Source organism: Desarmillaria tabescens (assembly GCF_030435595.1).
Source record: "Desarmillaria tabescens strain CCBAS 213 chromosome Unknown EV420scaffold_5, whole genome shotgun sequence".
In the NCBI taxonomy this organism is placed as follows: domain Eukaryota; kingdom Fungi; phylum Basidiomycota; class Agaricomycetes; order Agaricales; family Physalacriaceae; genus Desarmillaria; species Desarmillaria tabescens.
Window position 1 is genome coordinate 1,282,892 of NW_026848304.1, and position 23,580 is coordinate 1,306,471.

Below are 23,580 nucleotides of genomic sequence, written 5' to 3' on the forward strand. Positions count from 1 at the left end.
GCCTCCCACTGCAATAATTCCAACAGGTTATGGGCCCCGAGCTCCAGTAGAAGTCTCATCTTCCACACGCATTCTCTTTCGGACCACCCGAGCCGGCTTTCTAGCCACACGTCAATCACCATCAGTCCTCTTTAGGCAGGTGTAATTAAAAGTCCTCTCTAGGCCACTGTAATTCCTCTCTAGGTTGGTGCTCGAAGTCCTTTCTAGGCCGTCGTAAATCCTCTCTAGGTAGACGAAGTTGTTAAAAGTCGTTTCTACGCCGCCGTAAATCGTTTCTACGTAGGTGAAATCATTGTATTAGTCGCTGTAAACCCTTTCTAGGTTAGCACCCCATTCCCGAAGTCCTTTTTAGGCACCGTATACTCGCCTTTTCAGGCACATTACATACTCTCGTTACATACCACTTTGATACCTCCAGTTATGGAAGACCGGAGTAGCACCCGATTTGATCTCCTGAGTGAAGAGAATTACTTCACATGGAAGTACCGCATGGAAATGCACTTAATTCGGAAGGATTTGTGGGGAATAGTTTCAGGTACAGAACCCCGCCCCGCAAGTGGAACAAGGACACAGACTGTCTGGGACAAGCGCGCGAGGCTTGCCGCTGCCGAGATCATTCTGCATGTGTCTGATTCTGTGTTACCGCTAACCCGGAAGACCACGGACCCTGCCCGAATGTGGCAAATTCTGAAGGAATATTATGAATCCTCAGGATGGGCCAATCGTATGACTGTTCTTCGTAGTTTTGTTTCTCTCAGAATGGAAGAGGGAGCATCTGTGCAGGAGCACATCAATAATTTCAATGAACTTGACCAGTCCCTCAAGGATATTGGAATTACATTGGTAGACATACTTAGGATGACTATTCTATTGGCATCCTTACCCCCTACCTACGAGAACATCGTTACCGCCATCGAATCTTACATCGAGGCCAATACTGATCCCAGCGATCCGACGCGAGGTCCAGACTTCGATTATGTCACTCGTCGATTGCTAAATGAAGAGCGCCGCCGGAAACTCAATTCACCAGAATTTGAAATGGCGTAGCCGCGCGATCAATCAAGGGCCGCCTCCCGATACGGCTAATATCATTTGCTACGGCTGTGGGCAGAAAGGCCACTACAGAAACAAGTGCCCAAATATTGCTCAAGGGGGAGAAGATACAACAAGAGCAATGTAGCTGATGAAGATGATGAAGAAGATTATGCATTTTAGTAACTCGAAGTTGAGGGGGAGTGTTGGGATTTGCAACTTCAAGCTCATGCTAGAAGATTCCCGAAGCTTCGGCTTACTCATTTATTTGTCACGATACTTAGATATATTTAGTTACTTTTGGTAGAATATTCTAGATACTTTTCGTAGTATATAAGGAGCTCATTAGGAGCTCTAGTAGCAAAATAATTTAGTATTATACCTACTGCAAGCCTCCCACTGCAATAATTCCAACACCTTTTGCACTCAACGTTTGAGCTTGAGATCTGAAGGGGAAACAGCGGATAAGCAGTGGGCGAAACTCGGACCTTTAGATGGTTGTATCGGGTATCCGGTCCGGTTGGCTCAGATCGATATCATGTGACCGTCGCGTAGACTCGGAACGCTCTGTTGAGTCACCGCAGGACCCTACACTCAACCCACACTTTTTATCACAAATTCTGTTTTACGACGTGCCAGAACTTACTCAACCGCTCTTCTGTCCCAAGATAATGCATTTACGCTCAGATAGTAGCGATTTTTCAGACGGCGGCTTCGATACTCTCACCGAGACGGATTACGCGCTAATCGACGCCGCCAGCAGCACCGCTTCATCCAGCGAAACGATTCCGAAGGGGAGGCCCAAGATCGAAATCGCGGTTGAGGACGATGATATCCCTCCTGAAGCTTCAGTGGATACGCGTAGCATGTATGAACGCTTTCGTCCATACCGGATGCTGTCAGTCTCCGATCTTGTTGGCCCAGCCTGGTAAAAATTTGGTCGTGGCACAGGGAAACGCGCTTACGGAAATCCAAGGTGTGAACTACAATTCGAATATGGCTTGTTGCAAAAGCGCTGGAAGCGTTTGGAGCACAGGCCGGCGTCATTCGTCTCTCGGAATGGAAAAGACATGTCTGTCAAGAAAGATGTAGCTGCTGTCAATAACAGAGTACAGAAAAGGGGAACGGTGCGTTTTTGCTATCTGTTCTGTTGATATTCCATGCTTACTGTCGCATAGTTTGTACACAAAAAATTGGAGCGGGAGCTGGAACCGAAGAAAATTCCTGTCCAAGTTACTACTGACGAAGAACATTGGGGATTACGGTACTTTGACCTTCTATGAACCATAATGGCTACTTACGTGCTTGACAGAATTGTCAATATGTTGTCATCGATACACTCTCTGCTCGCTCAAGGACGTGCAGTACGTATATCATGGTTGGAATGACTACGATTTTAACCTCGGACATAAAGCGAGAAATGCCTGTCTTTGGTTTTGTTCAAGGACAAATTGTTACCGGGATAATTGTAGGTCACCCATTCCCAGGCATTTAATAGTTTAATGATTTCGCCATAGGATGAACTAATCAGAGAAAATTCTGGGTCTTCAGACAGTCCAAAGCGTCTTCGAAGTCCTGCGTCGACCCCGCGCAAATACAAGAAGCGACGTCAAGTGCTCAAGCCAAGTGAAAAGCCAAGTCCTATAACAGATTTCGCCTCTACATCTGGCTACAAATTCATAGATTTAACCTGTCGACGATGAGACAAAAACAGAAGACCCAGCAACTCATCGCTGCTATCAGCACACCCTACGTTTGATAGACACCAAGACACGACGCAGCGAATATTTGCCCTCAGACGAAGATGCACTTGCTTCACGTCTACAACTCATGCTATACCATCAATTATTATCCCCACTGATAGCACCTGAAACCCCCTTTGACTTCACAAGACTGTGGAACCAGATGAATGTCGATCCAACGCTGCCATTTTCTGAAAGATTCCTCACTCAAGCAGGAGCAGGAAGCTTACGGGGAACTTCCCACCCGGCATTTACTTGCCTTGACGATCTGACTACTCTGTGGAGGAACGTCACTTTGGAATTAGATATCCCTGGCATTGATCCGTGTCTTCAGTTAATTTATCTTCGCCAGCAACCATTGAAACCCAAAGAAGATATCACGGCCACAAGTCTTCCGCTGGATTCCAGTATCTCCCGGTCCTTGTCTAGCCCACTTAACAAAGTCTTTGATCTTGATACGGAGGAAGAATCTGCTGAACTGTTGTGGGCGCTTCAGGAATCATGGTTAATGCACCTTAACAACGTGTCCGGGAAGGGTGGTTCCAACGGTGCGGTTCTTTTGAGGTTTGTCAATTATGGCTTTAAACCATTCCCTGAAAACAGATACAATACCTCCACCGCTTGCACCATCAGTATCAACACCCAAGGTCGTTGATGCCTACAAGATCATTGGCACCAAGAAATTCAATCTCGATGACGACTTTTTGGACAGTTATCTTTCTAGTATTCTAGACTGGTGGATGGGTCTTAGACGTCCAAGAGGAGTCAGTGAAACCCAGACTGGGCGGTGCAAGTAAGTTGTTTTATATCCGCCGCTGTCTAGAGCTTAAGGAAAACAGTTCATGTGAATATATGTCTGATTGCGAGTGGAGGGACAAAAAGGCGTCGGAAATCAAAGCCCAAGCTGCTGAGCGCCGTGCGAAGTCAGTGCCGCCACCTACATGAATAGATTATTTGCATAGAGTATCACCGTACTTGTTGCTGTGTCGTCTATATACGTATGATTTATCATTCACGGATCAGTGCCCGCTCTGGATCGTCATAGGGACACCCTGAGCGACCGCTGATCTCCCTTGAAGAACGGTCTCCACTAGGTTTCCAAGTGAGGACTTACGGCGCGCAGCACAACCATCTTACCTCAAGTTTTTTGGCCCTTTCTTCGGGCCATCCTGTTTTCGTCGTACCTCTTCCTCTCCTTCTTGCTAAAACATTTTGACTACCTCCAACATGGATTCCGACTGGCAGGACTACTTGCATTGGTCGCTCAAGGGATCCCATGTCCTGTTCTCTGGAATTTATCTTGACTCGCTCGTGAAATTTCTCGTGGGTTCGGTTTTGACTGTTGTTGTGTGCTTGACAGAGAGGTGAGCGGACGGGCTAATCCTTGACATTTCCCGTCATCTTATTTTTCTACTGTCAGGTTGGTCACCTTTGCTTTAAATGACGGATGGTGTCCCGCCTGGGCTGGGAGTATACGATGGAGGCATGCATTTTGGAAAGCGTTGTTATACGGCATTGCGACACTTCTTCGCCTGTGAGTCTGATTTTTTTGGTGGCCGATGACTCCGTTGCCTGACCATTCCTATAGAGCGTACATGTTGATTGCCATGTCGTTTCATGTTGGGTGAGCGCATGCTTCTAGTCGTGCTGAACGTGGTGAACTGATGTCCGTGCATAACCAGACTGATATTGGTGACAGTAAGCAGGGCTCTTAGCGTCTAGTCCATTTGCTTATATCTCGCAATATAGGTCGGCACACTGTCCATTGCACAATTCTTCATCGAGTACCAAAATACCCCTAAGCATCTATCGCACGAAAAAGAGTAGGCTGCCATTCCATCAATGCTCTGTCTAGTGTTCAACGTTTTCATACAGTTCATACTCGCTGGTGGAAGAGCCTCTGCTGTACAACAATGCCCACGTTTCCCCCACGCCCACTCATTCGCGTCCCCGTTCAAAATCCAAGCCCGACCATATCTTTATTCATCCAAACCAATCTAATCTCGCGCGGGCAGATGCCGCTGCTTTTGAACTGGGTTTGGGCGGCAACACAGACAGGATGCGGGGAAACATGTATACCCAGGAGGCCGCCGCTTGGGAGATAGGTAAAGGAAGGGAAGGTGCTAGAGCACTGATGGGACAGCCTCGAACTCGAGGAGAGCCACAACGCCAGTCTTCCTTCCATGTTGGCTCACCGTCAGACTCAGAATCTGACAGTTCCTGACCATCTTTTCCCTTAGCTATTCTCGCTTTTTGTTCGTCGTGTCAATTTCATGTATTCAATGGTCAATGCAATAATGTAATCTCCAGTCATCAGTACAGTAAAGAAGAATCCAAAAATGTACAATGCCTCAATGGCTTCTACCAACGCCACCACTAACCAAACCCGCTCGCTTGGGTACAAATCCATTTCTCTTAACAGACGAGCGAGTACCGTCACCCTCTGCCTTCCGCTGCCATTGATCAATGAGCCTTCCTACGCCCTGATACGGCTTATCAGGAGACGGCGTCCGTCTTTCATTGCTGCGCAACGCTATATCATCCACAGTCGATTTCCTTGTAGAGTCCGCTAAAGTTGCAGATTTCAGAGACACCTGCCGTGATCGAAGAGGAGGAGCAGACACGCTCTCCTCGTTCTCACCGGACATAGGCGTTGGGGAAGACCGTGAAGGAAATTTAATTGTCGAAGTATGAGAAGGAAGTCCGACTGGGGAAGTTCGACTAGGCGTTGCCTCGTCTGGAATGAGTAATGTCGTCTTTCCATTGACAAGATCGTTTCGCGGGGTTCCCGTCGAAGACGAGTTCCTCCCACCATCTATAGACTGAGAAGGCGTTTTCAGACCAGAAGATTTGGCAGAGAACACTCTCGCGTTCGCGTCGATATTCTCATACTTTTGAACCATGTCGGTAATTGACGTCCGACGAACCGGTCGTGGTGTACGTTCCTCTGGTATTGATAATCCAGCGGGAGCCACGGAAGAGGGTGAAGGCGTTTCCGCAGCCTTCGATGGTAAGATGAACATAGATTGAGGTCGACTACGTGAGGATATAGGTGATGTTGCAGATGCGACGGATGCTCGTTTCGTATGATGTGATGACATTGTCCTTGACATCGAAGGTGACCGGGTAAGTTGCCCGAGAGAATCGGAAGGGAAAAGCGCTGGTACAGGTGAAGCAGATGGTGTCGGTTTGTCATCCTTAGTCTCCGTAGCGCGCGATGGTCCTGTTATCAGTCTGCGCTGTGGTGTCTTCAAATCTCCACCAGATGACACTGGCATCTTTGGTGTAATGGTAACCCGTGTAGACTCCCTCTCTTTCTCGCGCTCTTTAGCTGTGCCACCACCCCACAAATCGACTAGATCGTGAACAGAACTTTGCCTACCCTTCCTTGCCCGTCTCTCTCGCTGATCAGGCGTTTTGAGAGTTGAAGTCGGAACGTAACGGTTTGCTTCCTCCGGGCCTTCATCTGCACTTGAAGATGACTCCACCTCCTTACTTTGTTGCATTTTTGAGGCAACTGGACTCCAGTTGTCCGTCAATCCCCCGTCACGAGGAGGGTCGGGCGCGGAGGTATCTAAAGGCGGGAACACTCGATCTGCGCGTGATAATGATAGGGTAGACGGGGCACCACTGGCAGTGGAGGAGGTTGGGGAGTCCATTGGAGGAGGTGGAGGTAGAACAGTGTCAGTCTGGGCAACGTTAGCCTCGGGTATGGAGAAACCACTCTTTTCAATGAAAGACGCTCGTTTACTTGGCGACTGACGAAGGACAGGATGAGATTTGTCGGCGGATGTAGGTGTTGTGAAGTGAGAAGGTATTGATTCTGATTCATCGTCGCCTGTCAGCCAGTCCTTGCTTTGAGTTGGTGTAGGAGATGGCTTAGGAGATGGTCTTGGAGGAAGACGAGGGGTATTCACGCCTGACGGAGATGTCGGTGTACCAGTTATTCTGGCACTGCGACTCGGTGACTCCAGTAAGTTATTAGTCTCCGGAGGCTTCTTAGTCACTGAGCTGCGATGTTTCCTTGTCACCCCCGGACGCTTGAAGGGGCTCTCAGTTGGATTCGGTGACGATGCCTCGCCGTTAACCTTGTCAGTCTCCCGTTCGACCTGGCCACCTCTGTCACTGAGACTCTTTGAAGCACCTTGCATAGTATTCATGACCTGCTCAGATCGAACTTTGTTTTGACCGTAGAGTTGTGTTCCCGGCTGAGGTAACCTAGTAGACATTCGTCTTCCAAGTGCAGGTCCTTCGTGCGATGGTAAGCCGCTCGTTCGCGGTGGAATCGGGGACTGTCGTCCCGGTGGAGTAGGCAATGGCCTAGAATCTGCACCGTTGCCACCGCCAAACTTAGCATCCAGTTCCTCCAATGATGGAAACCTGGCTTCTGCTGCTGAATCTACCTGAGAAGACGGCCTAGAAGACGGAGGCTGGGAGCTCCATGAAGAGCCAGAACCAGACGGTTTGAGCGGGGCAGAATCGGGTAAAGTGAGATATGAGGGGCGAGGGGATACAGATGATCGAACAGCGCCATTGTAAAAGTCAGAAGACCCAAAACTATGGGACACTGGGCTCATGACGGCTAGTCCAGTCCGCAGTTTCCGTGCCTCCCCAAGGGTCGGTGCTGGTTTCTTGTCAGAAATGGACAGCCCAAGACCTTCAAAAGCATCTTTGCTCCGGACGCTTGAACTCGGCTTAAAATGCCCTGTTGTTGAGCCAGCTGTAGGCTGCCGCCTGGCTGGAAATTTGGGTGTAGTATCATGCGGACGAGGAGATGAAAACTGAGGTGGGGATTTGGTAGAACCTGATTCGAACTCATCCCAGAGTTTAGTTGCGAAATCATCACTGAATCCCTTGGGTAGACTAGCTGAGCTTTTCGGTTGTGATGAGATTGCCCATGCATCATCTTTTGAGCTTTTCTTTGCGGGAGTAGCAGTCTTAACGGCTGACTTCCATGCCTTCTCTTCCTCAGCTCCAAAATCATCGTTTAGCCATTGTTCCTTGGATGATGTTGATCCTGAATCCTGATCCCGCATCGGACGCCCTCGGCGCATGGGAGCTATAGCTTCCAACACTTTATCTCGGGCTTGTAGGCCGGCATTTGTCGAAGGAGATGGAGATGGAGTAAAAGATTTTGCACCAAGGGCGATTTGTGGGGCAGCACGATAGGAAATTGTGCTGTCTAAAGGATGAGGGGATGGGACCGGCTTCCGTGAGGACTGGATACGTGGTGACAGTGTTTGAGGAGCGGGATTATGGCTGTAATGATATGAAGAGACAGTTCCACGCATTCTATGAACATTGGTAAGAAGTTCAAAGACAGAAGGCCGGTGGGTCCCATGTTCACGAAGCATGGATGCTATGGAATCCATGAGCTAGACGGACGATGATTACCAAATCACGCACCAATCAGAGCGTTCATCTGGGGCGAGTAGACAGGATACGGGGGTATTTTATAAGATACATTGAGAATAGCCAAAGGACCATGCTCCTCGAATGGTGTTGTGTAGTAGCAAAGCTTGTACAGCAGAACGCCAAGTGCCCAGACATCGCTCTTCTCGTCGACTGGTCTACGCAGGTACAGATCCACCATTTCAGGGGCTCTGTATTGTAACGTTGTATGTCTGTTCAGATCAGCTTCCAGAGCACGCAATTCCTGTGTATTAGTCGGGGCTTTGGAAACTGTAGCCGCAGAACCAAAGTCGCAGAGTTTGTAAGAGGTCGCTGACGCCTGGAGGATGTTCTCAACTTTGAGATCTCGATGTAAAAGTGGGGGACGTGAGTTATGCATGTGGGCAACGCCTTCGCAGACATCGACAAAAATAGTCAGGATCTCAGCCTCGGTCAAGCGCTCGCGCAGTCGCCTGTTCATCATGTCGATGATTCCACCTCCTACATGGACAAGTCAGCTACGAACAAAACACGAACAAGCGATGCGCACCGGGACAGAATTCCATCAGAATGAATACTTCGTATGTCCCGTTCGGTAGCCTATGCCAAGCAGCATCGATGAGATGAACAATGTTCGGATGGCCTTTGAGCAATCTCTGTGCAAAGAATGAAGCACTAGAAGAATCTCCGGCTGATTTCACTTGCCATAACATCCACCTCCTGCTTTACTTCGGTCAACATGCCTTCATTAGGAACGGCAATGCGTTTAAGAACATGATGTGTTGTGTTGTACACCGGTGTGGCTGTCCGTACGAGATACACATGGGCAAACCCGCCTGATGATGGTCTGAGGTCTATATTTCTCGAAATGAAAGATAATACAACGCACCTTGTGAAAGATATCGCTCCACCTGAACATTGAACTTGTTGACTGCGATGTTTTGGCCAGGGACCAGGGTTGCCGTCGTTGCCATGGAAGAGGAAATGCGACCGTATTCAAGGAATGCTTCCTGAAGATATAAGGATACGTGATCTAGAAGGTTAGGAGCAGGAATGAGATGGGCATGGGCCTGATCACTCGATTAGTGGTAGCTCTCGCAGCAGTACTGGGCAGTACGAAACAGTGTTCGTGTTGATCACGTGGTTGTTTCCGCTTTAGGCGATCATGCAGCGATCATATAAAGAGATTGAATACATTCACCCACTACGCGTCCCACCATGTCCGATCTTCTCCATCCTCTAACTTCTGCCGGAATACCCTATTCACGACCTCAGACACCGGGAGCATCTCCACCGCAGGTGGGATTTGTTGGTATCGGGTCCATGGGATTCTATATGGCCAGAAATCTTGCTACTCATCGGTCTCAAAATGCTCCACCTCTGTTAGTATGGAATCGATCGCAGCCAAAAGTTCAAAAGCTACTAGAAGAGGCTGGATCTGAGAACGTTCGCGTTGCCCAGAATCTGGAACAGATCGCGACAGAGTGTGATATCATCATTACCTCGTTGGCGAACGACTCGGTGGTGAAATCGGTCTACGAACAGCTGACAAAGGCTCTTTCGGTACGTGATATCGGCTAGACGTCCTTACGGACACTAATACAGGCAATCTATACAGCATGCGCCACCCGTAAGACACAAGATCTTTGTGGAAACGAGCACAGTTCGTGTCTTTAGTATTGGTCATCAATCAACTATTGCTCAGTGCGATAACAGACATATCCCACGCTCGCAGGTAATCGATAGCTACCTGGGCAATATGTCTTCTAAACCCTGCTCTAGGAGAACTTGATAAACTAGTGTCGGCAGTTCCTCATTCAAATCTAGTGACCTCCCCCATCATTGGTGCTCCCAAGGCCGCCGATGCAAGGCAACTTATCATCGGTATGCTCATTCTCGATTCTCCCCCTCAGTACTTCATGGTCTTTCTCAGTTATGAGCGGCGATTATAGGTCAAAGAAGGATGTAGCCTATCTGCTTGTACCTGCAGTCGGTCGGAGAATCATCGACCTCGGAGAAAATCTTGAGAAAGGTATTCTTATCTTAATTCACTTCTATCCAACATCTTCACCTTTGACTCAGCACCCACCTGCAAGCTAATTGCGAACTCCATGATTCTTGGAAGTCTAGAAATCCTTGCGGAGGCTTACACACTCGCAGAGAAGTCGGGCATTGGAGCCGAGAACGTTAATAGCATCGTTAAAGGTAGGGTCGCCCATATCCGCAGATGAACGCATCGGACATACTGACTTGACGTGCTTAGACGTATTTCCCACTCCTACGTTCGCCTTGTTACTTCTTGCTATCAATAATGCTCTATGCTAATTATTCTACAGTTTTATGGGGTATTCCGAGAAAATGAAGAACGACCACTTTGATGGAGCGGTTGGTTTCACCATTGACGGTGGTATCAAAGATGCCAGGTGGGTCGACTTCACTTCGTTATGTCACTGGTGTCTCCAATGTATCAATCATCGACAGCCACATCCGCCGCCTCACAGCTGAGCATAATGTGCCGATGCCTCTTGCCGACATTGCCTACCAGCACTTGATCACCGCTCGTGCTATTCATGACACACTGAAAGCAGAAGGTAAAGAGGTGTTTGATCCCCTTGACTGGAGTGCCATCGTCGCAAGTACCAGGGTGGCCGCCGGACTCGACGCTTTTGATAGCTCGAAGGTCAGATTCGTCTCACTTCTCTCTTTCGCGATTGCGACTCAATTGACCATCACAGCACACGGCCGTGGTAAGAGAGGAGTGATGTGTTTTTGAGAATCCGCATAGAATTGATGCTGCTAAAGAACTTTCGGAATGTATGTATAACCGTCTAATGCACGATCCCCTTGTATGTCGCAACAGCTACCCGAGTTCTCATCGCATCGGTTTTCTGAAGAACATCCAGTATTCTATATCAACGGTAAGGCTACGGCATTGCGGCAATGATGAGTAGCCATAATTCTGCAACGATGAGCCGGCGTGTTATTTATGAACCTTTCTTTACTCATTGCTCTATTTCTGTATGATATATTTCCAAGTGCAGGGATTGATCATGATGGGTCTAAATTGGTGACTCGCAAAGCACCTCGTAATAGCGGGGTAATATTCTTTTTCTACTTATGAACATTCTTACTGTTCTCCATTGAATCATACTAAGACCAGAGCTTAGCCCTAAGGCGAGTGTTATAAGATGATCAAGTGAGATTATGGCTTCTAATACACGCAATTGCTTCACCAACGCATCCCAAAATGGTGAGCAATGGTGATCGTCTTTCATATTATAATTAGCTGATGCACGCAGCACTTCACGTCAACCTAACCACATCGGCGGAATCTTTCCAACCCTCCGAGTCATTGCGGAGTTGTAAAATCAATTGGAAGGATGAAAAGACGGCGATAACCAAGTGCCTACAGCTTCAGATTTTTCCGGTATTGCACAAATGCAATAAGGTTGTCGCGGACTTCTTCCCCCCTCAACCTCAACACCCGGCCGCCCGGTTTCCGCCGGTCAATCGATTTCACCAGCTTTTTCATACCGTCTATACTTGCCGCCAGCCTGTTCACGTATCCTCCCTGACGGAAGTTTGTATCGTACGGTAGCATTTCGTCGGAGTATATATCGATTATTGCAGATACCGATTGGAGAACGGGTTCGACACCGGCTTCTGGTGATGTCCCAGTTGGAAAAAACGATAATAAATATTCAGATATTATCTGAAAACAGCTGATGAGGGCGCTACATAGAAAAGGAACATTCTAAATACGTACTCGATTGCCATCGATAGAATCAGGGTGTTGGGCCAAACACTCCAGTGTTCCAATGCACTTGACGCGTGTCTGTGCGTCGGAGCTGGCATTACAGAATTGGATGAGGAGGTTAACCTGATCCACGTCGGGAGTCTATTTAGTTATTGTCAGTACTGTTACTACCATCGTCAAGAAAGAACTACCAACCAAGGAACCTTTCCAAACATTGCCAATTCCCCATAAAACACCGACAGAGATCTCCCATACCTCTCGTCTTCGTTCCTGACCCATCCCGAAATCAGTACCAACAATGCTCAGCGCCGACCACACATCTTTCCACACTTTTTGGCCAGCTTCCTTGTCAGAAGAGACAGAGGAGTTCGGAACCCTGGCCAAGGATAGGAAAATATTGTTCAAACACTCAAGTGCACTGACGTGTATACCACTGAGAGCAGATGTGGTCGGAGGGTGTACAGATACGGACGCAAGGGGTGGGAACGAAAGTGAGGTGGGCTGTGCGAGAGCCAACAAAGCCGGAACCAGTGACGGAAGCAACGACACAGTTTCAGACTGTTCTGAATCGGGTTTGTCACCGTTGATGGCAGACACATCAACATCCATATCCTCTATCACTACATTTTCTTTGGTCAGCGGCGTATCTAAATTGTTTCACCAAAAGAATACCTTCGGCCTCATCTTCGTCGTCGTCTTCATTGCTATCGCTCTGTTCCTCGCCTACGCTCAGATTCGGGTCAGGCAGTGTCGCGCACGTTCCTGTCAGTATCTCGAGGGCCAACTGAACTGTTCGAAGGCGAGCCTCCAGGCGCTCAAGTTCAATCTCTATTGGGGATTTATGATCAGATTTGGGTGTGCTCTTCAGGGCCAGTTTGTCGATTTGTGGTATATCAGTCTGCATTGAATTGACATTACAACGGTATAACTGAGTGAAAGAAGGTACAAACCTGTTGAGAAACAAGAGTCTGCACATTGTTGGAAGCGTCGGGAAGAAATACCGACGAAATGACAGGCTGTAGTAAAGGCAAAACGAGGTCTTTGTCAATATCAACAAAGGAGGCTGCAACAGGTGGGGGTAGCGGCGAAACATTCCGGAGAATACCTGAAAGAACATAAAAACTTAGGTTTGCATTTGGGGAATGAGCTTACCAGCAGCTAAAACACCGAGGGTTATGGAACGTTGGTCCGGCTCTTTCGACTTGCCATTGACCTTTGTACCATCTTGAACGGAACGCGCAATGTCAAGAAGACAAGATATATATCCGGCGTCAGCCCTGACATCGCTTACAGCTGGATCGTTGTCGTCGGTCAAGACGTATAGACACTGGGCTGGTGGCAACCGTAAGTACCAAACCTATCATGGATAGAACTAACGTACCGGCAGCTACAACAGGAGCAACGGGAAGCTGTTCGCGAGACGCAAGGAAAGACATCAGGAATGGTACCAATCTTATGGCGTTAATGGCATTCAGCGCCTTATTCGAGGTTTCCCTTCCGTACAGGTCAGTGAAAATGCGTGATTAGCGGAAGCAGCACGCACGACAGGCACCATAGCGTTGTGATGACGTTGTCCGCAAACTCGTATACCACTTTTAGTGCATTTTCCGGTGCAGATTTGGGCGTTTGCAGAAATTGTTCAAGGGTAGAGGATATCTGTCACAGAGGGTCAGGAGATGAACTGAAAGCAAGCTAATGGAATAAACCTTGGGAATGAAGGTCTTCAATGAAACCAGAATATTCTTATTGTACATTTCCGCGCATATGTCGTAACCGCCATCGATGCACAAGTTTCTGCTCAACGCATCAACACGCAGAATAAGAATATGATACCCGGATGCACACACCGAAGGGATCCCATAGCCTCAATAACAACTTCTTCTTCATTGTCAGTCAATCGTGCTATCAATGCACCAACGACATTTTTTCCTTGAAGCAATCGCCTTGTCGAAGGATCATTCTGAATCAGATTCGACACCGCTACACATGCCCATTTCCGTTCTGATGAATCGGCACTCTCCATCTGGCCTCGAAGACCATCAGCTGCAGTCACAACAGAAAAGCATCTGTAATAACCTTTTGAATGATTGGCAAAATGGCCTCTGTTTTTGAGGACGTCGACGAAGCTTGGGCGAGTCCATGAGATAGATGTGAGTCTGGTACTCGCATTGGGTTGTGCCGCCGCATTGCGCGTTGTTTCTGCGACTTGCCCATGATGGGTGAGCGCAAAATTTTTTGGCTGGTGAGATAAGATCAGGTAGTATCTTCCCACGACTCTTATGCACCGCCACTGAGGACCTCACCGGCTCGGCAAACCAAATACAGCCAAAAGCCGAATGCGGTGCGTTTCCGAAAATATCTGACCACTGTTTCTGACTTGGAAACCAACTGCTCCTGCGGCTCCGATATTTCTCTTCCTGGTTCGTCTTCTTTATCTGGTTCGTCATAGCTTGCGTCAGTAGATGACTATCACGGAGCCTTTGAATCACACCAGACTGCGGTGGACGTCGGGACTTGGGTCCCGAGACGAGCACACCCACTTGAATTTATCTTGGCGCCGTTGTCAGCCTCGGGATCCGTGAGAACCTCATTACAATCTCGATGAGTTTCCATGCACCAATCATTCCAACCAGCAAGGTACCCACTTCCGGAACCAAATTCTGTGCACTACCAAGTCCTGTGCAGCCATCGGTCATTTTCCGATGTATCTGATACGAATCTGAGAACACGACCGCAGGGCACTCTTTTGTGTATCAGTGTTCTATACGCGGTGTAACTGCGACTCTGCGGAACTAGAATTAAGACCTTCCTGAAGCTCTTAATAGTGCAGGTCCCAGGAACGTTCTCACCTTACTGACTCCAGATCGTAAGTCTGAACATAACCACGGCGCTGCACGCACGATGGTCGGGTCGCAGCTGTCGCAAAGACGACAACACCAGCCACACAGCAGAACTTTATATTTTTCCCATCTCTGTTACTTTGGTCCCCAATCTCGCAACTGTCTTTCAACACTTGTTAAGAAAACAATACAAGTCTAGGCGCACACGTAAGTATCTCAGGTTGTACGTGCGCAAATTGGCTCCAGTTTCTGATTTCTTTTGAATTATTGCTTATTTCCTAAGTACTGTATTGCATGCTAAAACTACAACTACATATGTCACTAAAGATACTATGCCAATATAAATTGCCCCGAAACACATCCACAGATAATGAGCTGATACAATCGATGGTAAGTAACAAAGTAGCTTGCACCCAAACCCGGATGAAATAAAGAAATCAAGAGTGATAATGCGGAGGAAGTAGGGAGGGACCATCATCAACATTTTGCAGCGGCAGCTGAGTCTCCCCGACTACACTCTGATGTTCGTACGAAGACGCTTCATCTTCGTGTAGTTCCGCAGTCGTGTTCTCAACGACATCCACACCAATCTCCGGGGGTGGGGCAGAGGGTACGAGCTCGTGCAACTCCAGCACAGGACCACTAGTTACCGCTTCGAAGGGAGGTGCAGAGGGTCCGAGCTCCGGTTCGAGAGACTGGATATCTTCATCGAAGGTCGAATACGTGTAGTCGTACTCGTAATACTCCGAAGCCGCTTTTCCTTTGGATGACAAAGGCACCGGTGGAGCAGGGAAGAGTGAACTGCTCGGCGTAGAGGGACCACCACCAGTGAAACGGGGAGAACTATGCACGTCCGCAAAGGTGTCCAATGGCTCGTCTTGCCAAACAGGTGCTGAAGACTCCTGGTGTTGGCCCGGGATGTTGCCATCTTGGGGAGGTGAACTCGCAAATTGAGTCAGCCTTTGAAGAAGAGCCTTGTCATCAGTGGCCACATGCGCCGCATGGGCAGATGGCGAGTAGCCTAGCTCTTCTGAGTCCTCATTAGAAGACAGATGACCACCCGAGGATTGAGATGGTTGTCTAGAATGGTATGGAGTTAGAGGGGAAGCAATGGAGGATGCAAGACCGTCCGAAGGCGGTGCGAGACCTGAGGTGCGAATATAGATCCGAGGTACAGATAAAGGAGAGGGATGATGATAGGCAGGAGGAGACGTTGGCGGTGTAGCTGAGACAGGCGTTGGATCTGGAGGAAATGTACGAGAAACGTCGGCAAATTCGGTCGGAGGGGCTAGTGTGACTGGCTGTGTGCCCTCCGCCGAGGAGACTGATGAACGACGCGATGAATGTCTGGACCATGAAGGAGATACAGTTCCAGAAGAGAGGACATCTGCGTCGGGTATATTTTCTGGAGGGGCTGCTTCAGGCCGTAAGGATGATTGATTGATACTCAAAGTTCTTTTCCCCCGACGCTGCCTAGCAGAATGACGGGCGTTAGCCTTCCACCTAGCAGTAGCTCTAGCCCATATCTTCTTCTTCTTCTTGATACCACCCTGAGAAAGCGCCTCTTCCTCGTCAACAACGGGCTGTTTCCGCCTTTTGAGAGTATGCATCTCTATATCTTCCCTGGGTTTCCGCCGCCGCCTGTTGCGCCAGTAAAGGCAGCCGATAATGAGCAAGCATATTACGAAAGCAAGCACAAGGGAAAGGGTGACTATGAGTGTAGTACGTGGCTCGTGATTCTGCGGCCTCCAGCCATTGGGAAGGGTGTCGAGAATGTCACCTTCAGATGGGGAAGCTGAAGCTGATGTGGTAGTAGTGTCTTGGGAAGTGCCCGACGAAGCTTGGTAACTGGAAGCGGAACACGACTAGAGACTGTCAGGAAAGATAACGGGGGTATACAAAATAACACTGCTCACTGGACACATCGTTGAACCATATAGTGTATATGTATCCACCCGTCTCCACTGGCCGTCTGAGCCCTGCTCATACTTTAAGGGAATCGTTCGGCTGCCAAGCCGCTTGCGAACGGGGACTGATAGGACGGCAGATGAGTCGGAAATGTCGCGACGACACGTTTCTTCGACTGCCGCGAAATCTTGGCGGTATCTTGGGCAGAGAAAAGAGAGAGGAATGGGACTGGCGTCGACGGCCGGGAGTGAGGCGACAACGGTGGCCAGGAGGGATAGAAGAGAGGAGGATGGGGCAGGGATCTGATGGCAGGGACGTCGAGAACGCCGGGCACGACGACGGCGACGACGAGAGCTTGGTTGATAGTGGTCGGAGAGAGCGCCGGCTGCAACACCTGACATTATGAATGTCTTCGCCAAGCCAAGCTCAGACAGTAGACAGGATAGCAGAGATCTAGCGCCAAGCACGATGGGTGTTTGTGGGGCCTTGGTCTTGGCTCACCCAGCACGGGGGGGAGGCAGGTATATGAAAGGACGAAACGACAACAGCGCAAAACCGAGCCCTCCATTTTCGTCCAAAACTCAGCCTTTTGCCCTTATCTGGCCATTTCCGATTATTATCCTAAAATTACACCTATCGATTAAATTCCTTTTCTGCAAATTGGAATACCTATAAATAGAATCCCCTATACGGCACTCATTGCAGCCACGGACTCTTCCTCCGTTCCTCCTCCCTGGCGCGTGCCCGCTCTATCAACGAGCTACTCATCGAACAAGCAAACAGCGCCTCTTCTGACCCTCCCTCGTACACGATTTTGTACGTTGGTATACTAATTCGTACACTCAGCATTCCTTCTCCTGAAACGGCTGTGCCATCTGCCGAATGCCGGATCGACCTATATTTAGTTCGTGTATCACTATCAATCACGAGACGAGATCTGTCTGGTCTGACCTTGCGAGAAACATCCTGTTACTTGTCTCTTTGTCCATGGGAATCCATTCCGTGGGATGGCGCATCACATATGTGTTCACATACTCGCGCCAGCGGGACACAGCGTCCTTGCCATCCTCGACACTCGGGTCTTCGGCGGCCATGAGCTGTACACGAATCATTTTTGTCCCTCGCACCTGTCCGTCCGTCACATCGAAATCTGTCCAAGAATAGAGCAACCAAATATAGACTCACCCACTGAATTCGATAGAGATGGTCGTCTTGACCAACATGTCTCTCAGCTTCCCGTCGATAACGAATAACGTCTTGATTAGTTATTGAGTTCGTATGTTGCGCGCTCTGCAACAACGACCATAACTCCTGGCACTTAACGTCACCAATAATCGTCTGGACCTGGATACAATAATAGATCAGCTTTCATCAACAACCCGTCATCTCCATAAATACACTGCGCACCTGTTTCACCAAGGCGGTAATCAGCTTGTCCATCGTAAACAAGTGATAAGCCTACAAAAATACAATGCCTCACTTGAGCACCTTAATGAGCGGAGCTAATAGTTACCCCACCTTCTTTCCGAAAAACCATCTCATGTGTTCTTCGAATGTAATTTGATCTAGCTCCCCCGAGAATACTTTATCGCATGCATCTAAAAGATACATGTAAGCGACATTAGCGTCCTCCCGGGCGTTCAGAACGTCCTGAGTTTGTGTGAGTAACGTCGCGGGTCCATTCGGATCATCCAGGCCCAACTGAACAGCTACGGGGTTAGCCTTCAGCTGCGCATGCTTGTCTGCTATAAGCTGCTGTCCAACTTCCTTACACATCAGCAGGCGAGAGTACAACAGCTGTATAAAGAAAGCGCCATTGAGTAAACTCAATCACATGGCTGTCAAAAAATAAAGCGGCCTCACCTGCAATAGACGTAGTAATGTATAGAACGTTGTGTTCGCAAAAAAAGGCCGATCCGATTCACCACCATTAGCGATGTGATCAGAGGCTAGACCAGTTGCAGCAGTCTCCCTGATCCAAATATCTTCAGGCGGCACTCGATTGATCTGCTCGTCTTGCCGAACAGAGGGTGAACGACGACCCGAAGCAGGCGATGGGGCACGGGATCCTACTGCTGACATCGATCCCCTAGGGTTTCCAGTAGATGTCCTCTCCTGCACGGTTCGAAGAAGTTTCTTCCGCAAGTCTTCCGCAACGATACCATTGGAGTAAACAGAATAGACGCTGCCTGTTGATCTCCTGCCACCTCTGCTCCCGTCGCCATGTTCATGGGCATCATCAAGAATGCCGTCTGGAGGTCCGCACGCGTCGTTAAACTCAGCCAGTGGGTACATGCACAGGACTGGCACAAAAGTCCGGAGAAACTTCTCCACACTCCTTCGCTCAGGCTGGCTGTACTGGCCCTGTGAGCGATCTAAAAACGAAAAGATCATTTTCAGGGCGTCATGTAAAACGACAGTATCCTCGAAAGAATATTCAAGTTGTGGCCCAACGGAGCCTTTTGCAAATGTAGGGATGAGGTCTTGTGACCCGGCGGCAGTCTGCTGAGCTTTAATTGCCTCAATGTCGGCAACGAAGTGCTTCGCAGTGATGTTCTTTTTATCGTTCGCTTTGAAGCTGATCCCCTGATGATCCAGAGACTTATAGAAGTTCTTCGAATCAACCTCGCGCCAAGTCCGACTCCATTCACGCTGTGCCCGTCTCCATTCTTCGTCCTTTAGCTTGAGCCGGGTAAGAACAACTGGCACTGCAACACCAGGATTTTCTTGCAGCGCTCTCATAATTTCTATGCCGTGGTCGCGACCGTAGATCTTCTTGATGATGCGTTCGTACAGACACCGTCCCGACCCACCAAGATTTGGCTTAAGCCTGAACGACGACCGATCCTCACTAGACATCTCCTCGATTCGCGCGCAGAGTGGCTCTAAAACTGAGATGGTGGCCGTGAGAGCCTGCAGTTGGACATGATATTCGTGTCGCTCCTCCTCGCTCTTGTGAAGGGCTTCCTCAAAGGAGTTCTTCTTGTGAGTCTGAAAACCGGCTTCCTCGGAAGCCCATGTAGGATGCGAAACCCATTCGTCATTGAGTACAGACCGGCAAAGTTCATCACGACCGGAACATGCCAGGCGTACCTCCTGTAGAGTTATGGCGATCAATATTAGGACTCGCAGAAGCTACATTAAACCCACGCTGTCAGGAAGTTTCCGATAACTGGGACCTTCTCCATCATCAACAAGCAGCGCCGATAACGCCTCTGGAGGACCTGTTCGGATACTCCCAGGGGGTCCATTTTCAACGTTGTCTTGTCGTGGATCCCACCCAACTAATTCCTTAAACTCAGCCATCAGATCTCCATCACCCAGAAAGGCCCGACTTCGGTCAATCAGCGTTTTGACGTCGATAACCTCATTCGAGAACACTTTGAGGAGCTTCAAGAATTCCTCGTATATCTCTCGGCTTTCTAGGGCCTTCTTGGCGCGATCAAAGAATAAAAGGCGATCTGCAGATGCGGGGGCGGATGGCATTGAAATGGGATGGGTAGATATGGGAGGTTGCATTGGGTGAGAATGAGGTACAGGAGGCGGAGGTAATTGAGCGTTCGGTGGGTGTACATGCCCATGAGCGTGAGCAGGGTTGAGGCGATGACGGGCCCATGTACGGGGAGAATGAGGGTGACCCAGTGTCTTTATGGTGATGTTTAGGTTTCTTGGCCTGCATAATACGTGAGTTCAATCTACCCTAATTTGCAAAGGAAGAATCGGACAAACCCTGGTCGGTGCTATCTTCGTTGGAGGGACCGGAGTCGTATCTTTCTCTGCTACACGCTTCTTTCTCTTCAAAGGCTGCCCCGGTTTCTTTACGACTTTATCGGGAGAGCTTGATGATGCATCGGGGGTGTTCCACGCTTGTGACGCTGGCATCGTTTGACTCCCGGATGGCTGAGGAACAATCACCATTCCGTTCTGAGGAACGACCTCGGGAAGAAAGTCTTTGAATTCCGCCAACAATGCGGGAGCATCCTTGAACAAGACCCGGACTTGGGAGTAAACCTAAAAACCATACTCAAGGCCTCGATCAGAAAAGTACAAAGAACACATGCTCACCTCTTGGGTGTGCTTTTGCTCTTTCTGGTATGTTTGAAGGATGTCGAGAAATTGTTTGTACGTGTTAGGGACATCTGAATATTTCGCCTTTATCTTGTTTAAGTACTGGATCGCATGGTTGAACTCTCCCGGTGGCTGCTTCTCCACGGCGTTCTTGTTGTTCAAGTTCCCTAGAAGCGACGCGGCCGCATTCGTCTGTGTATTTTGGTGAAACCCCGGAGAAAAATTGGGATCGAACTGTGGAGGAACATGGGAGAGGTGGTACGCTTGCGGGGTCATTGAACGAGAGCCGAGCGGAGGCAATAGAGGCGGAGGGATACCAGGAGGGTACGGAAGTGGATGCGCGAGGTTAGGGCCAAACCCAGGAATATCGCGGGGTGGCTGTATTCTGGCAATTCCGAAATTGTTCGTACTTTGTGTCGTCGTTCCCTGGGGTGTAGTGACGGTGATTGTGTTCGGATCGAGGGGGTCTGCAGACACGTCTATGCGATACCCAACAGGAAGAAACGTGTTGAATCCTCCGATGAGTGTAGGATTCCCGTGGAATAGTCGTGATACCCGTGATATGACGCCAGGAGTATCGATGCTGAGGGAATGAGATGAATAAGAATACCAGATATCAAACGACACTGAGACGCACACTTGGCTTTTGAAATCCTTCATAATATCCAAGAACCGATTGTAAACTTCCGGTTTGTCTTGGAACTGGACCTTGACTGCATCCAAATAGCTCAGCGCATCCGTGACGTTCAACGGCCTTCCAGCTTCAGGCGATTTTGGCCCAGAGGGAGGTCCTGCGGCAGCGTCACCCGGACGCGGGGTCGGCGTCACTGGCTTCGGCGTCCCAGATTTTACTTTTGGACCTGGGGGAAACACGCGAGGGAAGCGAGGCCTCTTCACCAGTAGCATGCGTCGGGATCTTTGGTTTCGGTGGAGGGCTGTCGGTGTGCCCAGGATGGGGAAGAGGAGGGGTTGGTCTAGATGCCACAGACGACGATGACGGTCCAGTAATGGGCTTGATATCGGCATCCATGTCACCAATTCGAGAGCCAGGTCGTTGAGGAAAAGGTGCTTTTAGAGGAGGATCCACCGGTGCATCCATTGTGTGACAACGGGGTAGTGGGCGTTAGAGTGTAACCAGCGAAAATGAGTATGATCAACTCTTCGGTGATGATCTTATCATTAAGAGATAAGATGTGGCTGCTGCATGAAAGTATCCCCGTTTGGCGATTTGACCTTCGTTCTCCCATGCCTTTCGTGATCGTTTAGCGAAACAAAAGCTATAATAATGATACAAATTCTACCCAGATACAAGTACATTTTGATGCAAGGAATGTGAGGCTGTGTATATCAGACCGGTGAGCCTAAATTTCCAACCGATTATTTAAAAGTGATCGAAATAAATAATGAATGAGGCTAGCAATTATGAACTGTTGAAATTCTGATAGAAAACGATAGTGATGTCCATGAAACATTAAGTAGTCCGTGCCGGCGTAAGCAGTGGGGGAGTCGTCGTTGCCCGGCGATTTGATGGGGGTGGTAACGTACTGCTACGACTCGGCTGCTTGGCCTTAGGCACAGACAAAACGGGCCCCGAACCTGGAAGTGGTGTAAAATATGGCGCCTCATATGGATGTGTACGAGGACGAGGGGATGGTACTTTCGGGTTTTTTTCCCTCTCAATGACGCAGAATGACCTAGCCTTGCATATGCCTAGAAACGTGTCCATGTCAGAATTGTCAAGTCATCCGGATAGGATTGTCGCGTTACCTTTTTTCTCCATGCTAGAGCTTTTGTGAAATGTTTTTGATTTTTTAATTGTTGGTAGGTCATTAACAATCGAGCGTTCCATCGGAGAAGGCATTGGGATGGAGGATTTTGATTTCTTCCATGCGCGTCCGATCCGGAAACCATGCACATGCGAATTACGAAGCGGAGATGATTCCTCGCTCGATGCTGTAGGAAAATCATATATCTGAGCGCTCGATTCTGAACGCTCTGAGTATTCGGAAGGTGACATGGACGCGCGCGAATGCGGTGGAGGTGACGATGACCCCGGGTTGGGCGCGTCACTCATTAAAGTTTCGCTACGCCCCCGCTCCGTCGGTTCGGTGACAATCGGACCGTCGGAGTCATGAACATTATCAATCGGTTGTACGAGAAGATTGAAAACTGGTCGCGCCTCCTCCGTAACGAGGCCACGCTCCCGAGACCTGGTTGTGTCACGAACTTGATGCTGACGCGGTTTTTTCCTTTTGGAGACGCGGATTGGGTCCTTACGACGTGGGGGTCGCTCCTGTATGTCGGGGAAGAAAATACCCAACAAGAATGAAACCACGCTCTGCACGAATACCATCAGCAGCTGCCTTGGACATCAGAACTTTATCGCTCACCAAAGAAAAACCAACTGAGGCCAGCAGGAAACTGACGGTCAGCATGAACGCCTTTCGGAACATAGACTCCATATCACTACGGGGAAGATAAATGGGCATTGCCAATGGGGTTTAGGATGGCCTGAAAGACAGAATTGGCGAAAGAACGAAGGAATAGGTGTGTGATAATTAAGCGCTCAAGTCGCAGAAACTAGGTGCAGTGGAAATAGATCATAGTGGTGGTGGTTGTTTACAAAATTGATGTGGGTATGGGAAATCAAACAACTAAGCTTGCCAAGATCAAATTTATGTATTGAGTTTCTCCATTCCGGACTTCTTACGTGATGTCACAGTAGCTGATGGATCACGCGTCAGATCCGCCGCCCGCATAAATTCGCGTACGTTATCGAGATTACGTCGACCATTCCTTGCATCCGGTTGAGCCTACCTGCAAGTTGCCAGATCTTAGCCGA

The 23,580-nt window shown here is 49.0% G+C and overlaps 8 protein-coding genes across 8 annotated transcripts; 3 read left to right on the forward strand and 5 right to left on the reverse strand.

The window, feature by feature from the left end:
- Nucleotides 1-1,826: 1,826 nt before the first annotated feature.
- Nucleotides 1,827-3,144, forward strand: EV420DRAFT_1238253 (exonuclease V; the record flags this gene model as incomplete). Its single annotated transcript, XM_060466607.1, has 7 exons — nt 1,827-1,960; nt 2,009-2,159; nt 2,211-2,296; nt 2,345-2,396; nt 2,447-2,500; nt 2,550-2,724; nt 2,750-3,144. Coding segments are annotated over 7 exons (1,047 nt in total), but the record flags the coding sequence as incomplete, so codon positions are not given.
- A 571-nt stretch (nt 3,145-3,715) lies between these two features.
- On the forward strand, nt 3,716-5,062 carry EV420DRAFT_960009 (copper transporter). The gene is made up of 6 exons (XM_060484158.1): nt 3,716-4,138; nt 4,195-4,308; nt 4,363-4,398; nt 4,457-4,472; nt 4,524-4,597; nt 4,650-5,062. The coding sequence occupies exons 1-6, from the start codon at nt 4,002-4,004 to the stop codon at nt 4,996-4,998; spliced, it is 726 nt and encodes a 241-aa protein (XP_060336504.1). The 5' UTR covers nt 3,716-4,001; the 3' UTR covers nt 4,999-5,062.
- Nucleotides 5,043-9,292, reverse strand: EV420DRAFT_960086 (uncharacterized protein). Its single transcript, XM_060484159.1, has 5 exons — nt 9,055-9,292; nt 8,871-9,001; nt 8,716-8,821; nt 8,181-8,666; nt 5,043-8,133 (listed from the first exon to the last, which is right to left on the reverse strand). Exons 1-5 carry the CDS (start codon nt 9,137-9,139, stop codon nt 5,126-5,128), a joined length of 3,816 nt encoding a protein of 1,271 aa, XP_060336505.1. The 5' UTR covers nt 9,140-9,292; the 3' UTR covers nt 5,043-5,125.
- Nucleotides 9,293-9,383: 91 nt separating this feature from the next.
- EV420DRAFT_1637592 (NAD-P-binding protein) lies at nt 9,384-10,927 on the forward strand (the record flags this gene model as incomplete). The annotated part of the gene is made up of 10 exons (XM_060476729.1): nt 9,384-9,728; nt 9,784-9,828; nt 9,882-9,900; nt 9,948-10,049; nt 10,099-10,197; nt 10,248-10,370; nt 10,429-10,447; nt 10,502-10,588; nt 10,647-10,845; nt 10,901-10,927. 10 exons carry the CDS (start codon nt 9,384-9,386, stop codon nt 10,925-10,927), a joined length of 1,065 nt encoding a protein of 354 aa, XP_060336506.1.
- A 644-nt stretch (nt 10,928-11,571) lies between these two features.
- Nucleotides 11,572-14,136, reverse strand: EV420DRAFT_1618057 (armadillo-type protein; the record flags this gene model as incomplete). The annotated part of the gene is made up of 11 exons (XM_060475304.1): nt 11,572-11,877; nt 11,932-12,063; nt 12,118-12,536; nt 12,595-12,820; nt 12,873-13,027; nt 13,075-13,254; nt 13,304-13,416; nt 13,466-13,578; nt 13,629-13,716; nt 13,770-13,945; nt 13,999-14,136. The coding sequence occupies 11 exons, from the start codon at nt 14,134-14,136 to the stop codon at nt 11,572-11,574; spliced, it is 2,046 nt and encodes a 681-aa protein (XP_060336507.1).
- An 812-nt stretch (nt 14,137-14,948) lies between these two features.
- On the reverse strand, nt 14,949-17,214 carry EV420DRAFT_960390 (uncharacterized protein). The gene is made up of 2 exons (XM_060484160.1): nt 16,679-17,214; nt 14,949-16,627 (listed from the first exon to the last, which is right to left on the reverse strand). The coding sequence occupies exons 1-2, from the start codon at nt 17,069-17,071 to the stop codon at nt 15,200-15,202; spliced, it is 1,821 nt and encodes a 606-aa protein (XP_060336508.1). The 5' UTR covers nt 17,072-17,214; the 3' UTR covers nt 14,949-15,199.
- EV420DRAFT_1514473 (histone deacetylase complex, SIN3 component) lies at nt 17,215-21,886 on the reverse strand. The gene is made up of 11 exons (XM_060471818.1): nt 21,636-21,886; nt 21,376-21,598; nt 20,736-21,321; nt 20,400-20,681; nt 19,821-20,315; nt 18,534-19,766; nt 18,189-18,467; nt 18,078-18,128; nt 17,856-18,014; nt 17,622-17,797; nt 17,215-17,565 (listed from the first exon to the last, which is right to left on the reverse strand). The coding sequence occupies exons 1-11, from the start codon at nt 21,835-21,837 to the stop codon at nt 17,367-17,369; spliced, it is 3,885 nt and encodes a 1,294-aa protein (XP_060336509.1). The 5' UTR covers nt 21,838-21,886; the 3' UTR covers nt 17,215-17,366.
- Nucleotides 21,887-21,940: 54 nt separating this feature from the next.
- Nucleotides 21,941-23,381, reverse strand: EV420DRAFT_1514474 (uncharacterized protein). Its single transcript, XM_060471819.1, has 3 exons — nt 23,129-23,381; nt 22,506-23,076; nt 21,941-22,448 (listed from the first exon to the last, which is right to left on the reverse strand). The coding sequence occupies exons 1-3, from the start codon at nt 23,225-23,227 to the stop codon at nt 22,210-22,212; spliced, it is 909 nt and encodes a 302-aa protein (XP_060336510.1). The 5' UTR covers nt 23,228-23,381; the 3' UTR covers nt 21,941-22,209.
- Between the last annotated feature and the right edge of the window lie 199 nt (nt 23,382-23,580).

Coding starts and splice junctions, on each gene's coding strand:
- EV420DRAFT_960009 (XM_060484158.1), top strand. CDS start 4,002: ATGGATTCCGACTGGCAGGACTACTTGCATTGGTCGCTCAAGGGATCC. Junction 4,139..4,194: donor GTTGTGTGCTTGACAGAGAG/GTGAGCGGACGG, acceptor TTCTACTGTCAG/GTTGGTCACCTTTGCTTTAA. Junction 4,598..4,649: donor CATCTATCGCACGAAAAAGA/GTAGGCTGCCAT, acceptor GTTTTCATACAG/TTCATACTCGCTGGTGGAAG.
- EV420DRAFT_960390 (XM_060484160.1), bottom strand. CDS start 17,071: ATGTCAGGTGTTGCAGCCGGCGCTCTCTCCGACCACTATCAACCAAGC. Junction 16,628..16,678: donor ATGGTTCAACGATGTGTCCA/GTGAGCAGTGTT, acceptor GACAGTCTCTAG/TCGTGTTCCGCTTCCAGTTA.
- EV420DRAFT_960086 (XM_060484159.1), bottom strand. CDS start 9,139: ATGGCAACGACGGCAACCCTGGTCCCTGGCCAAAACATCGCAGTCAAC. Junction 8,667..8,715: donor TCTGATGGAATTCTGTCCCG/GTGCGCATCGCT, acceptor TTGTCCATGTAG/GAGGTGGAATCATCGACATG. Junction 8,134..8,180: donor CCAGATGAACGCTCTGATTG/GTGCGTGATTTG, acceptor TGGATTCCATAG/CATCCATGCTTCGTGAACAT.
- EV420DRAFT_1514473 (XM_060471818.1), bottom strand. CDS start 21,837: ATGGATGCACCGGTGGATCCTCCTCTAAAAGCACCTTTTCCTCAACGA. Junction 20,682..20,735: donor AGCAAAAGCACACCCAAGAG/GTGAGCATGTGT, acceptor TATGGTTTTTAG/GTTTACTCCCAAGTCCGGGT. Junction 18,129..18,188: donor GATGGTTTTTCGGAAAGAAG/GTGGGGTAACTA, acceptor GTATTTTTGTAG/GCTTATCACTTGTTTACGAT.
- EV420DRAFT_1514474 (XM_060471819.1), bottom strand. CDS start 23,227: ATGCCCATTTATCTTCCCCGTAGTGATATGGAGTCTATGTTCCGAAAG. Junction 23,077..23,128: donor CCTCAGTTGGTTTTTCTTTG/GTGAGCGATAAA, acceptor GTATTCGTGCAG/AGCGTGGTTTCATTCTTGTT. Junction 22,449..22,505: donor CTCTAGCATGGAGAAAAAAG/GTAACGCGACAA, acceptor ACACGTTTCTAG/GCATATGCAAGGCTAGGTCA.